General features: G+C 47.6%; 1 protein-coding gene across 1 annotated transcript in view; it reads right to left on the reverse strand.

Moving 5' to 3' along the window:
- Window positions 1-5,523: 5,523 nt before the first annotated feature.
- FHAD1 (forkhead associated phosphopeptide binding domain 1) overlaps window positions 5,524-15,255 on the reverse strand; it is a 129,849-nt gene continuing 120,117 nt past the window's right edge. Inside the window, 3 exon segments of the mRNA XM_087445824.1 lie at window positions 5,524-6,084; window positions 10,064-10,117; window positions 12,494-12,574. Coding sequence (XP_087301950.1) covers window positions 5,968-6,084; window positions 10,064-10,117; window positions 12,494-12,574 — 252 coding nt within the window. The 3' untranslated portion in view covers window positions 5,524-5,967.

Raw genomic sequence — 15,255 nt, forward strand, 5'->3', positions numbered from 1 at the left:
TAATTGTTGCATGAGTGCGTGATGGCCTGCTCTGCCCGATGGCTGGGGACGGACTGGACGTTTTCACAGTGTCTCCTCCAAAGCATTGGTGGCCCAGTTTTAGGTCTCAAGGTCACTGCCAAGAAACAGAAGCTGCTAAAGTGACACCTCTATGCACCCACATGACTCAGTACAAAAGTTAACAGGAGCTCTTAAAAACAAGCTTCTCAAGTATCTGTCCCCTGTTCCTCTGAGGACGGCATCAGCAGCATCAGATAGAGATTGGAGCCTGCTGGTCCTTGGGCATCAATGTGGCCCAGAGGTCATTTGGCAGCTGTCTGCTCAGCAGACAAGGTGGAAGGAATAAATGGGAGGTACAGATAAACACTGCATGTTCCTGCTGCAGGGGCACCCAAGAATTTGGGAAATCGAAAGGGAAATTGTGAAATTAACACAGTGCAGAGATAGACAAAGTCAGCTGAAAGAGAGAGCATGGTGCCTAGGCAGGGACACCTGACCTAAGGTATTAACTAAAGAAAGAAAAGCAGGTGACTCTCAGAAGGGGGCTAGTAAAGCAGGTTGCCTAGAGGAAGGGGTGTGGCCCAAAGGCTTGGTCCTTTCAGGCTTGGTCCAGTGGAAGGCAGGCCTCCAGACTCACAGGCAAAACTCCCTATGGTCCAGATGCAGGGCTCTGGTGGTGAAAGGCAGTGTGGTATAATGGTTAGGAGACAGGTTTGAAAATTCCAGTGGGGTGACCTTGGGCAAGTTGCTTCACCATTTTAGAGGCCTCAGTTGCGTGGTCTATAAAATGGCAGTAAGTATCTCCTTCCGGAGTACTTGAGAGGATTAAATGAGAAAATTTATGTAAGGTGTTTAGTGTAGTACATGGCGCATAGTAAAAGCTCTCCATGATGGAGAAGATGACAATCTGGCTTCCTGGGAGTCATGTGGCAGGCAATAGCCCTGAAGATATTAATAATCTAGTCTGGGTGAGAGTTGAACATGGGGTCAGCATATCTGGCCCACTGCCCATTTTTATAAATAAAGTTTTATTGGAACCCAGCCACACTCATTTGTTTAGTATCATGCTGCAGTGGCAGAGTTGAGTAGTGGCGACAGAGACACTATGGTCCACAAAGTGAAATGGCCCTTTCTAGGAAAAGGGCTTTTACTGTCTGGCCCTTTACAGGAAAAGTTTGCCGACCCTGTCCTCATTGATTGGTGGATAACCAGCTGGCTCCTGGCCTTCGCTGAGGAAAGTGGTATACTGGAGCAGTTAAGAGTATGAAGTTTGGGTTCTGACGCTCTTGCTCTTGGGCAAGTTACTTACCTACTCATCGTTTTCACAGGGGAAACAGGAGTGATGCACGTAGTGAGGACCAAGTGGGATAATACCTGGACGGTGCTCAGCACAGTGTCCGATGTCTGGCAAGGATGCTATAAAATGTTTGCTATTATTAGCTATTAAACTTCAACTGTTGAAAGTGACAGAGAAACTCCCAGAAGAGGGTCATTGCTGCGTGCAGCTCTCTCTCCAGAGTGCCCAGCAGTAATCCCACAGAAAGTCAAAAAAGAGGGTGTGAATGTCAAAGGTGAGCTCTCCCATGCCAAATACCCAGTAAGTTAATGATTCCAACTCCTTTCCAGGAAAGCAGCAGATCAGAACATGAGAAGAAAGCAGAGCCAAGGGCAAGGCCACGAGGTCTAGCGCAGTATCGTTAGTACCTGGCGCATAGTAGGTACCCGGGATCTGTTGCCTGAATGAATGAAGGCTGGTTGTTTAATTGTAAAAGTGATTTATCAGTCAAAGGACACCTCTGATTTCTATGATGTCAAAGAACACAGTTCGCCAGAAGGTAAAATTTCTGCCTCCAATATCTTAGGGTCTTAGGAATGAAAGCAATATGCTAGGGATGGGAGGAAACTCAAAACAAAGAGCCCGCTAATGCTTCCCACCGCAGCACGGAGGCATTGCGATGGATTCCTGGGAACAGATGGACAGAGAAAAATGTTTAAAAACAAAAGCAGGCACATAAGGTCATGAATTGGCCCAAAATAACTTGGGACACTGAGCAGACGGATGCAAGCAGCACATCTTGATGGAAATGAGGCCAAGCCGATAAGCCGAAATAGTCTCCCCTCACTGGGTGCCCCGACTCCTGCTGCAGGAGCCCTCAGCACAGAGAAGAGAAACACATTAGCATGAGCAGGTTTGGGGCTTCCTCTCATCGTTAGGGTATTGCTTTCACTCCTAAGACCCTAAAAAATCGGAAACTACTCCACTTACCAGGAGCACACTTTGGAATGCGGGTCCGGAAGCTATTTTTTCCCACAGATACTTCATGACTCTGGTTTTCACAACAGCAGGCATTGGTGGCTCTGCCAAGTTGCTTGAGAAGGGCACATTATCTGCAAAGTCACGAATCCAAGAATCCACACGGGCCACCGTTGGCAAGGGTGGAAGGAAGTTGTCTTAGCTTCTTGAGGGATCAGAAGATTGGGAGTTTTGAGGGGACTGCAGGTGCCTTGTCGTACCTTGGTACCACCCCACGGGAAAGGTTGCTGGTAGCTTCTCAGAGCTACCAGTGGGGCTGTGTAGCAGAGTGTCTCAGTAAAGGCCATTTTGGTCACAAATAACAGAAACTCAAACCAGCTGAAGCAAAAAGGGGGCATCAACGGGGATGAAAAGCCAGTTCCTTATTGTCCTGACTCTTCAGCTGGGCTTTGCCCTTTGATTCTCTAACCTTCCTCATTTCCTTTCAATAAACTCTCTTTCTGCTTAAGTTAGCCACAGGGGGTTTCTGTTGTTTTCAACCAAAGAATCTTGAGGGATACAAAGGGTCCTAGTGGAAGCCAAGGATAGGCATTGGAACTGGCCTTCCCAAGGAAAGAAACCAGGAACCAGACAGTCATCAGGAATCAAGGTAACTTTCTCCTTCTGTGTCAACTGGAATGCATTCAGCTTCCGATAACACAAAACTGGACGTGGGTAGATTGTACAGATTTGGAGCCCCTCCCAACCTGACTCTGGCCATGTGATTGCTTTGTCTGATGGGATATTAATAAACGCAAGGCAGATCAAGACTTGAAAAGTGTTTGTGCTTTGGGGCTTGCTCTCTCCTGCTGCTCTTGGGAGACTGTGCCCACCACCCCGTGAAGAAGCTGGGTCTAGCCTGCTGGGTGATGAGAGGCCATGCTAAGAAGAGACAAACTGTCCCAGCTGAGGCCTCTCTAGACCAGAGTTTCTCATTCTTGGTCCTATTGCCATCCTGGATCAAATAAATCTTTGTTGTAGGGAGCTGTTCTGTGCACTGTAGGATGTTTAGCAGCATCCTCGGCCTCTACCCACTGGATGATATTAGCTAATGACTCCCCCCCCCACCAAGTTGTGACAACCAAAACTGTGTCCAGAGATTGTCCCCTGGGGGGCAAAATCACTTCCAGTTGAGAACCGCTGACCTAACCCAACTTGCCTGCCAATGTAAATGAGGCCATCCTAAATCATCCAGCCCCAGCCAAGCCAGCCCAGACCAGTACAAGTGCCCAGCTTGACCCATGGAATCAGGAGATATAGTAAATATTTGTCATTTTCAGTCACTCCGTTTTGAGCAGTTTATTCCATGGCACAGACCGGTACACCTGACTGCAGTGGCTTAAACAGGTAGGGATTTATTTGTTTTACACAGCTGGAAGTACAGAGGTAGGCAGTCCAGGCATGGTGTGGAGTGCAGGAATGCTGCCAGACACCCACCCAGGCCCTTCCTGTCTTCTCCTCGTTGCTCTTGGAGGTGGGCTTCAGCCTCTTGCTTGTTGCCTGGTGATCCTGAAGATGGATGCTCCAGCACCAAGTCTGAGCTCCAGGGGTGAAAAAGGAGACACGGCAAAGGGACAAAGAACAAAAAGCTCTCTCCTAGCGAAGCCTTGCCTTTTATTCCAGAAGGGAAGCTCTCTCCAGGGCCTTCCCTCACAAGTCATTGGCCAGAACTGCACAACGTGGCCAGCTCTAGCTGCAAGGGAGGCTGGGAAATCAGGGCATTTAGCCTTTAGCCTACATAGCCTAGGGAGGCGATGACTAAGGGGCTTGCAGTGTCTGCTGCACTGTCTCTCTGGGGGTCCTGATTTCTTATCTCTTCTTGTTGCTATCTACCCCACCCTTCTCTTTCTGAAGACTGGCTTTGTTTCTCCCAACACAAGGGGGAAATGGCCACCCCAGCCCTGGAACCGCATCCAGACTCTAGGTCCAGCGCCACTAACGATGGAGCACGGCATCCAGTGTCCTATTCCAAACACCAAAGAAAGAGATGCTGATTGGCCCAGCTTGCCTTAGAAGAGAAACCTGATTGGCTCGGCTTGGGTTGGGTATCTACTGCTCAGCCAACCAGCTGTGGCCAAGAGAGCAGCATGAGGTTAGGGTGAAACTGATTGGAGGGGTGCACTCTCGTGTGTGTGTGTGTGTGTGTGTGTGTGTGTGTGTGTGTGTGTGTGTGTGTGTGTGTCTAGGGGGATCTCCCAAAAAACGACCTAGTTCAAAGAGTGCAGAAAAGAAATTGCCACCATGGGTTGTAATGTTGATATGATAAAAATAACAGGTCCTTTGAAAGACCTAAAATATAGTGGAATCATATAGGCATTATATATAACTCATGCAAAGTCAAATATACATGTTCAACCAACAAACAACATATTTTTTCACACAATTTGACTCCCAAACATGAGCCGGCTACTTAACTGCTGCCTAACCAAGTGATCTTGTCTGGTGCTGGAGAAAAACTTGCTGTTTTGGACTTCTGGGATGTGGTACAGTATAAATAATGTCAAGTTCTTTATGGAACATTTCTGGGATTTTTCAAGAGTGTTTTTAAGATCAGATAACGCTCACCTTTCTTATTGACTTTAGATCCTTACCCTGTGTAGGATGTACCTTCCACAGACTACCACACAAAGAATTTTTCCTACTTCCTCCTAGTTTTAATCAGTATAAAGAATGCATTTGGTTTTAAAATACCAAAATATTTTTATTGTGGCTTTTTAAAAATAAAAAATAAGTGCTATTCATGACTTCTGGCTCTTCCTCCCGTTTTGTTTGTCGCTCCCAGTCATACAAGAAGGGCAGTAGGAGGACAGATGGATAGAGAGAGAGCAGAATATGAGAGAAGCAGGGAGTAGGGCAAGAAAAATGGCGCTCTCTCCAAACACCATGAAAATGGGGTGTGTCCACCTGGGCAGTGTGTGCTCTTTGGTAACTGGGTACTTGGTCTGTCCTTATGGCCTGGGACTTGAACCACTGGGCCATCTTGGTGTAGCAGAATGGGCAGTAGGAGATGGAGTTAGAAACCTGGGTTCCAGACGCAACTCTTGAATTTACTAGCTGTGTGATTACAGACAGGCCATTTAACCTCTCTGGGCCTCAGCGTCCTCATCTGTAAAATGGGGAACATAATACTATTTACCTCCCAGGGTTTGGGGCAGTATCAGATGAGAAATGTTTTGAAGACTGCAGAGTGCCATATAAATGTTAGTCATTATTATGAAAGTGATAAAACGGATTGTTCTAAATTTATTATAATAAACTCAGATATAAATGCACTATACGATGTCCCCAAGAGCCCTGAGGTTACCATTCTGTCTTGTGGCTCCAGTACACATCCTGGGTTTCTCAGCTGTGGGTTTCTTGGAGCTCCTTGGAGGTCTGACATTTGGGTACATCAAGACTCAAATGTGGAAGCACATAATTGTATCCACCAGGCCTAGGAGTCTGGGTTTCAAACTTACATTCTTCATATGCCTGAATATATATACATTCGTAGGTATTTTTAAAAAGAACCCCTCTCCCCACACGCTAAAATCCATATTGTGCAAATACCAGTCTAGGAAGCAACACAGTAGGGTAACAACCTTTAAAGTCCTATAAAAGCATCTTAGTATTTTGACACAGAAGAGTCACACTGACTCATGGAGGATCACGCAAGGCCCGGTGGGATGACGTTTCTAGTTCTTTCCACCAGGCTTGGAAAACAGAAGGTTCTGGCTGCATTTGCTGGATACTTCTCTCTTCAGCGTCTCTCTTTCTTGGTCCATCTTTGGGGTAGCTTTTCTGGCTGCAACCTTCAATGAGCAAGAGAAACAAATGCACAAACACTCTAATTGCAGCAAGATCCCAAAATGTTCCACTCAAATGTTTTTTTTTTAATTTTACTCAAAATATATGTTGTAAAAAAAATTTATACACACACACACACACACAGATATGAACAAAAAGAAGGTTAAATGGTCCACCATTATCACACTACCTAAAGGTAAGCATTATTTGTGTTTTGGCATACACCGTTCCAGATGTACAGATAATGTTTTCCCTTTTTACATTTTCATGTCTTTGAAACCAGGAGCTGCTTATGATGGGCACAGTCATTGGATGGAGTTTCTTTCTCCTGAACAGCTGTGACTGAATTGAATGTGTCTTATATCTCTGATGTCTTAGGAAGAGAAAATGCAGAGTATTCGAGGGGGTCTGTCTAACCCTTTCCTGAGCACTGCCCCGCCCCTCCTGGCAGCCACACGTGTGACTCTACTCCTGGTCCTAGCTGATTGGACACCTGGCCCAGGCTGGGCTTTTCCGATGATCACTCCCAGGATTTGGGGTTATAGGCTCTGAGATGCTACTCACTCCCTGGGCTGGTCCTTTGAACTGAGGAACTATGAGGTCATCCCTTTCTGTCACATGACTGGGAAGAGAGAAGAGATCAGCAGAGATACAGAGAGATGTGGAGAGGAGATATGATGTGTGTGTGCGTGTGTGTGTGTAAGAGAGATGTTGTCTGGGATCTGAAGGCTTATCAGTTGTCTTCTGAGGCCAGACACTCCTTCAGCCCTTAGTTTTTATGAGGTCCCCACTCCTGTATCCTTATAAAAGCCCCTCCCTCTTTCTGAACAGATTTCTACCAATTGCAACTCAAGAATCTCTCTCTCACACACTTCTGTACATACTGTAGATACGATTGTAACTTGCGAGTTTCTTCCCAACAAGCTTCAAATTGCCAACCCCACTTCCTGCAAGTTTTTGACTCCAACCATTATGACACATATACCCCTGGGGGCAGAGAGCTAGTGGGTAGTTGAATTTCAGCTCTGCCACTGACTACATGACCCTCGGTTTCCTCATCTGTCAAATAGGGCCCAGAGTATCTATCTTGTCTTCCTTGGGGGCTAAGAGGAAAAGATTCTGGGTCAATTTTATGGAAGGGGCTGTTAGGACCATGTCTTGAGCTCTTTTCACTTTAAGATGAGTTTAAGAATCACCTCCTGAGACCTGTGCCAGTGGCTGACAGGAGCCTTGAATGTGTTTTAAGACTGGGTACAAAATCATTTCAGGGTGAGAAGGGCTGACATCTCTATACTGGCCCACAAGGTAAATCTTGGTTGGAATGCCTGGCGAAATGAGAACAGATAGCAAATGTCGAAAACCTTTCTTCTCTAAACCACCTTTTCTTTATAGTCCTCATTATTTGATTTTCAATAAAATTGCTGGCTGTGGATGGTTCCCAAATGCCAGTGCCCTGACCCGGTGTGGGGCTGCTGTCGGAATTGAAGCCAGGGAGTTTGTTAAAAATAAAGAGTCCCCAGTGCCAACGTCCCCCCGCCCCCAGGTCTGCCAGGAGCTTGGGCTGGGAAGCAACACAGAGTGAGCTTCGGTCCACTTTTTGCAGCAACAAGGGCGGGGGCAGCAGAAGGCAGACAACGGGAATGTCTGATCTGGAAAGAGGAAGAGATGGTGAATGGGAAATGTGAAAATGCTAGTGTGGGCAGGAAGGGCAGGGGAAACCGGGCAGGGTCCACCCTGAACTAAACCTGGGACCACAGGCAAGCACCACCAATTCAGCTTGGATGTTTGGAGCACATGCCTCACCCTTAGAATGAAAAGGCAAGGATAGAAGCCAGTCATTTCAATAGCGACACCCAAATTGCAAATTTGGAAATTCACTGGAAATTAACTCAGGACATACGAGAGTGGCTGCTTCAGGTAACTGCAAGCATTGGCTCTAGAAAGACCCCAGTCCATTCCTGCACAACCTCAGGTCTCATTTAAACATTCCTTCTTTGGGGAGACCTCTCTTGGCCCTTGGACCGGGTGGGTCCCTGTGAAATATGTTCCTGAGCTCAGTCCACCGGCCTTTGTCCTCAAAACATTTTGTACAAAGTAATTATTTAATCATGACTTGCATTTAGTTTTTTGTTTTAATGGCCCCAGAATGTAGGCCAGAAAAGAACGGAGTTTTGTGTGTTTCTTCATTGATCTAACTCAGCGTTTCTCACTTTTTTTCATTATTGTCCCTCCCTAAGGAGACTTAGACATTTTTCCCCAATCGCTCCCACCTCCATGAAATTTTAATATTACAGATAGCACTGTATATGTATCTGTGCTTTCTACATTAAAAAAAATAATTTTCACTCTTCCGGGGTGATATTTCCCCTATTGAGAATTTATGATCAGACTCTAACACCTGGACAGAACTTGCCACATCAGAGGCTCTCAATAAATATTTGTGAATGAACGAGGGTGGGACTCTTATCTCTTTGTTCACTCTTCCATGCCAAGTGTCTAGCACAGTAAGTGGTCTAGGCTAGGTATTCAATAAATATTTGTTAATTAGAAGATTTTCCTCGTTAGCATTCAACTCACAATTATAAAGGACCATTAGCTGCAGTGGAAAAAAATAATAAAATCAATGAATGGCATTTTGGAGGACAGAGAAGAAAAACCCGTAGGGCCTTAAAAAGAAAGGAGATGCCAGTTCTGAAGCTCGCTGGAGATGGAGACTCTTTCATGAGCGGGCAAGACTGAAAAAGATTTTACATGTCCTGTCTTTTTCAAGGTGGTCATGATGACTCCATCACCCTAAGGACTCAAGGCACACTATGAGGAAGGAGACGCCCAAGCCACACTTTGCGAGGAACCTGGAGGAAACCTTTCTGTACTGAGGAGATCCTAGACACCAGACCTCGAAGCTTGGGCTGGAGGGCTGGAAGAACAGGAAGCTCACTGTTTGCTCTTAGGTGAAGCACCAACTGCCCACATTCTGTAAGATCAGAGGTGGCCTGAAATTCCAGAGGCTTCACTTCTCAGAGAAGCACAACGTTCCTATGACATCCAGGTCTCATCCTAACATCTCCTCTGTCATCTCACATGCCCAAGTGGTCCTGAGACAGAACCTAGCTGTAGGGTGGTCTCTGCCTGCTCCTGCTCAGCCATATATTATGGATGAGTAAGTGACAAGCCTCCCACTCATTCACACTTTGCAGGGTAGCAAAGGTCTCAGATCTAGAGAGACCCTCAGGACGCTCTCTGTCCTGTTAACTTCCTGCTCTGGGCAGTAACCACTTCTAGTCTTAGAACAGGGTGTTGGTTGAGAAGACGCTTCTATTCTCCCAAAGTGTCCCTCACCTAGAATAGCTTCATTCTTTTCCAGTAATAATTTTGCTGTCTCTGAATGACTGTGGCCTTTTATCAAACTCAAATATACCTCCTCTTTCTTATTCAACCAAAATGTGTTTAGCTTTCAAGCTTCCTGAAAGCTCGCCTCTCCTTTCTGCAAAGTAGGAATGTGGATTGGGTCAATTCCAGTTCCAGGGCTGAATGGTGAATGGCAATGTTTCGACACGTTTAAGACTTTATAGTCTTGATTCTCGACTCTTAAAAAAGAGTATTCTAGATGCTTCCTTGAAATTCAAGAGAAATGCCACCTGAAACATATCAGGTTTATTACCTGGAGGTTTATTACCTAATGGAGGGCAAGCAGCACTCACCTGGGTGTCAGATCTGCACTGACTTCCAGCTTTCCTACTTAGCTGTGTGGCTCTGGACAAATTACTTTACGCCTCTGAGCCGCAGACACCTCATCTGACAATTGAGTATGATAACAATATCCACCACATTGGGTCGTTGTGAAGATTAAATGAGATAGTGTGTGTCGAGCGCTTAGCTCTGTACTCAGCACTTACTAAATGGTCAACACACAACAGACGAGGTGTTACTGTCAGCCGGGTTCCCTGCTGATGTCCTACTGCTTTCTCTCTTCTTCCGGCTCACCTGGAAATTTGAGTTCTGCATCTTGTTCTTCACTGTCTCTACAAACACTCGTCTCTTGAATACAGAAAGAATATTGACAAAATTTAGCTTATGTTCTTCTTTGCCTTTGTGCATCAAAGAAAAATGGATTTTTCTCAACTTTTGGGTGCTACTGATTTGGATGGGATGTTGGGGGGCCTTCCTAGGGACCGGGGTGAGAATGCAGCAGGAGGCATGTCTTTTGGGTAATGCTACACTGTCCTGCTGGCCCCTTAGAGATCTCTGTTCCAGGTTCCAGAGGAATCCGAGAGGAGAAGGCTGGTGAACCGAGGGGCCCTCGAGGAACACTGTACTCCTCTTGGAGGACAAATCTGCTTTAGCTGGAAGCAGAGCCTCCCAGATCAGCGGAAGAGGCTGTAGACGTCCACTGGGTTTCCACCCAATGGCCCAGGCGTGACGAGCCGCAGTGGCTAACCTCCCTCTCAGGGACTGCGGGGGCCTGGTGGAGGCCAGCACCACGGCAAATGTGGAGCTTGCCGTCCCCCTGGGGTGTGATTACTGTTGCTGACCCTGGGCTCCTCAAGACCCTGCACCTCAGAGACAGTTTGCGGAAGAGCTAGCGTCCCCTAGGTGCTGGGGACACAAAAGTGAGAGGGAGCTGGGGCCTCCCTCACAGACTGACACTCCAGCAGGTGAATGCGCAGGGGCATCGGGAAGGGGACCTGAGAGCCCTGAGCATCTGCCAGGGCCACCCACCTGCAGCCTGGAGGGGCCAGGGAAGTAGAAAGAGCCGGTGAAGTGAGCCAGATGGGGACGGCAGCAAACCCACGAGCCCAGCGCCTTTCTAAGGGGCCTGGAAGATGGTGGCTTGTGGGAATGTGAGCCTCGTGTCCCTAGTGTAGTGTCACCAGATCTTCTGAGTTGCCCAGAGAAGCTGGAAATCCAGAGTATTCTATGAAAGTGCCCTATTTTGAAATGTTACTGAAAAAACAAAACCCTATGAGCCAAATGAAACATATCTGAGGGCTGCCATTTTGCAACGTCTGCTCAGAGCCTCCACCCTGGCATCCAGTTGGCGTTCAGTAAATGTCTGCTGGCGGGGCTGTGGGGTAAAATATAGCATTCCCAGCTCAACGTGAATTTCAGAATGAAAACAAATCACTTGCAATATCTGGGACACACTTATACTAAGTGAGTATTTGTTGTTTATCTGAGATTCACATTTAACTGGGCATCCTGTTTTGTCTTCCCCAAAATCTGACAACCCTATTGGGCATTCATGGAGGAAGTGAGTAAGGCCGTCTTTCGGGGACAGGGGCGCCGGTGCTTGTATGGCCCTCCAGTCTCACAAAAGGATGCTAACTCAACCCTCAGAGCCACTGTCTATGAGGCTCATGGGCCTATACTTAATTGACAGTGGCCCTCCAGGCATTTTGAGTCCGCATTTATTTATTTATCACAGACTCAGTTGAGAGGAACTAAACTCCGAAGACAGTTGCCATCCAAATCCAGAGCTTCTCTGGTGGAAGCAAGGTGTGTATGTGTGTGTGGGGTGGACACTGAGAGTCACACCTTTCCATGGCACCCAAGGGCTCCAAGGAACCCCAGTTTGAACATTGCTCCAAAATATCTTCCTGGGTTAAGTCCCATCAGTGAACAGCTGAGCACTGACGGGCAGAGCCTGGCACCTGCACACCTGCTTTTCCTGAACTTTACTGAACTCACTGGGATGTGATGACATCAGCGTGTCTTAGGAGCTGTTCTCCGACATGGCCCAGCCAACAACGCATTGCTATTCTTAGAGATGTTTGTTATATCACACGATGCCCACTCTAGGGGAAAATCCAGGATCATCTTTGTTCTATGAACACTGCTGAGCATCACATCTGTTGTATCTCGTGGACACAGTGAACTCTGGACCGGGCTGGGTTTTCCAGTTCCCACTGGCCGCCAGAAAGCCCCTAATCAAATGTGGCTCCCCCTTGGCAGGTGAGCGGGTTGTTACACTTGGCACTTTCATCCTCATTTCTGGCTCCATTTTGTACCCACTTTTCTCCCTTACTTCACCCACTTATTTCATTCTTAGGACAGGGGTTCCCGGGGCTCCCCACTCCTCCCTTCTTCTTCTTCTTTTCTTATGACCTTGTCTCCAAGTCCCGAAAAGATTTAGAGCCTAGGACGGTTGCCCCAACAGCCAAACCACCCTTGGCTTCCCTCTGCCTCCTCTCACCCTCAGACACTGGGTTGGATGCTCGCTTGTCTCTTAGGTCATTCCTTCAGACTGCAGGCGGGGGAGGGGCAGGGGCTCAGGTGGGGGAAGGGAAGGGAGCAGAGGTGTGTGGCTGTTCCTCAGGCAGCACTTGCCTGCATTTACACCCTATAACGTCTCACCCTTTGAAAATACTGTATGTACTTTCCGTCTGGCTGCAAGATCAGAAAGCCTCTCCATACCTGCCTCTCTTTCTCTTTGAAGGAACAGTTGCAAGGTGTTGATTCCTTTGCATTTCTCTGTTCGTGATCCTCTAAACGTTCCTGAGTGAAAATAGCAGGTGAGCAAGAGAGCGTTTAGTGTGTCCCTGCCTGTTCCGTTTTGGGACCACACCTCTGCGGTTTCTAGGAGACGCTGGAATTCACTGGAGTTGGTGGGCAGAGGATGGGGGGCGGGCGAGGGTCTTCAGCCTCTTCTATCCATATGCTGCACCACGCTAACCACATTTTACTTCTTCGTCTTTGTGTGATGGATCGGTACCAGCCCCCCCACCCCCCCATCCCATTCTCATCCTACACAACATCTGCCCATTTCTACTTCTCTGTCAAAAACACACAAGTAGCACTGAGGAAACCAGGATCTTGAGAATACCTGGGCCAAAGAGAATTTTGGAAAATAGTGATTTAAATAGAATAAATAGATGATGGTATAACAACATGTAACAAGTGGTCCTATGTGCTAAGATGAGGGATCTGAGCTAATTAAGCAGAGAATATTAGGGACTCCAGCCTGGCTGACAACCGCACCCCCCCTCCCCCTCCCCCGCGCCCCAGCACAGCTGTGGCCACGCCCCTCGGCCAGGATTTGATTGGCTGGAGATTTGATTGGCAGGAGAGCTGAGCGGCTTCCCTTGCCAGCAACAGCCGGGGCACTTGAGACTTTCTCACACTTCAAGCCCTAAGAAAGGGCTAAAAGGGGCTTGCGTGCTTCTCAAATGGCAACTTCTATGCATTTAAAATTCTCCTATTGAAAATTCCGGCCTTCACCCATTCACAAAAGTATCTGGGCCCCTTCTTGGCTGTAGCCTTCGCTGTATTCACCAAATAGAAAAGAGCTTCACAAAAGAGCTGCCGGCTTTGGGAGGACCCGGGAAAGTGTCTGGGGGTTTGCGGAGCATGTCAGTGGGCGGGAAGCTCTGAAAGACACGCAGGACTCGCCCCACCATCCGTGAGCCTTTTCTCTCCCCCAGTAACCGAGCTCGCTGCGTGCCAGGCACTGCGGCACAATGTCGCTTAACCCTCGCGCTGCCCCACGAACTAGGGCCTGCTGTGACCATTTTTGGTTGTTTTTGTTGAGGAATCTGAGAAACAGAGGTCAAGCCACTACTCAGGGTCACTCAGGGGCAGAGGTGGGGCTCGAACCCTATTTGTTTGACTCCAAAGTCCGCCTCCGAACTCTGAGAGACATGCTGCCTTATCTAGTGACGTGGAAGCGCACCGGGCCATTGTCACTCTGTCACGTGGAGAGAGCTACGGACCCAGGGCATTCCAGAGTCAGGAGGCCGATGACCACAAGGTCCTCTGTGAATGCCCAGCAGTGAGATTTTCCCAGCATTTTATATCAAGTCTCAGTTTCACAGCCAAAGATATTAGTATGGAAGTATGACTTTTGATTTTGGAAAGTTCTGCTTGGTAAAAAGACATTCAAACATTAAAACTACAAACTACATTTTTCAGGAGGGCTGGGTTGGTTCTGAAGCTGAAGGCAAGTAATTTCATTTCTTAGTGCTCTGACCATCCCATCTCTGTGATGGGTGAAATTTTATACAGGAGACTGAAAAAATTACAGCTCCTTGTGAAAATATTAGGCATAAAACTTAAAACAAAAAGGAATTCTATTTTCCTTTAACTTCCATTTAAAAAATGAAGATATGCTCCTTGGAAGGAACTGACGCCAAGACAGACGTATACAAGTTCCCTTTAGAACACAGCAAACCTTAAAAATTTATTTTGTTTTCTGATAAACAGAAATTTCTGACAACATATTAATAACAAGCCTTAAATGTGAACCTGAGCCCTGGAAGGAAAATCCCAGGGGCAACAGTGAGTGGAGAATGAGGGCGAAGCCCTGGAAAGGGGGGTGCAGAGAGGAATGGCGTGTAAAAGTGAATGCAGGCTGGGGAGGGCAGCAGGGCTGGGTGGGATCCTGTTTCTGCTGCTGAGTAGCCAGGTACCGTTACCCTCTGTCAACCTCAGTTTTCTCGTCTCTCGAATGGGCTGGTATTCGCCAGCATTGCATGCGATGGGAGAGGTGGAGTGTGTGCAGTGTGGAGCAGGTGCCTGCCACTTGGTAAGGGCTCAATAAATAACTCCATCAGCGTCGCCATGATTGTAGCTATAGTTCTTATAAACCTTTCCCTAAATTGTGAATTCCACGAATTTGAAGGTTCCCAGCTGTCGCTCTTCTGGGGACCCCGACACAGGTTCAATTTGGCCATTTCAGATCCTTCTCAGCTGAAGGGTGTCTAGTGCCAAACAGGCTGGCACGGCCCTTGCATTGTGTGTGAATGAGGCAGTCCATGAATAATGCCTGGGAAGCCTGATTATGTAAATCCTCAGGTTTTCTTACATTTTTTTTAGCCAGCACATGACAATGGCCTGTTTTGGGGCCTTTGCTGTCCCATTCTGTGGTCTGGTGTCTCTGCTTTGGGGCCCAGCCCGCCAAGCCCTGGGTGGGGGGGTGCCTCAGGGAGGTGTGAGCTCTGCGGAGGGCACATCAAAGGAAGAGTCAGAGCTCTGTGACCCGCCCAGCTTTCCCTGGCACTGCTTGGTGTGAAAGGAAGCTCTCCCCTGCCTGAGGCACCCCCATGACACATGCAGACTGAGGCCTGTGATGTTTAATTCAGAGCCGTGAAAGCTAGAAACGCCACATCCGGGGCTCTCTCAGAGCAGGACGGTTGCTCTCATTTCTGGGGCTACCAGCCAGGGAGCCTGGTGTCTGGCAG

The sequence above is a fragment of the Ceratotherium simum genome, chromosome 22, assembly GCF_057802395.1.
Source record: "Ceratotherium simum simum isolate JZ-2026a chromosome 22, ASM5780239v1, whole genome shotgun sequence".
NCBI lineage: Eukaryota > Metazoa > Chordata > Mammalia > Perissodactyla > Rhinocerotidae > Ceratotherium > Ceratotherium simum.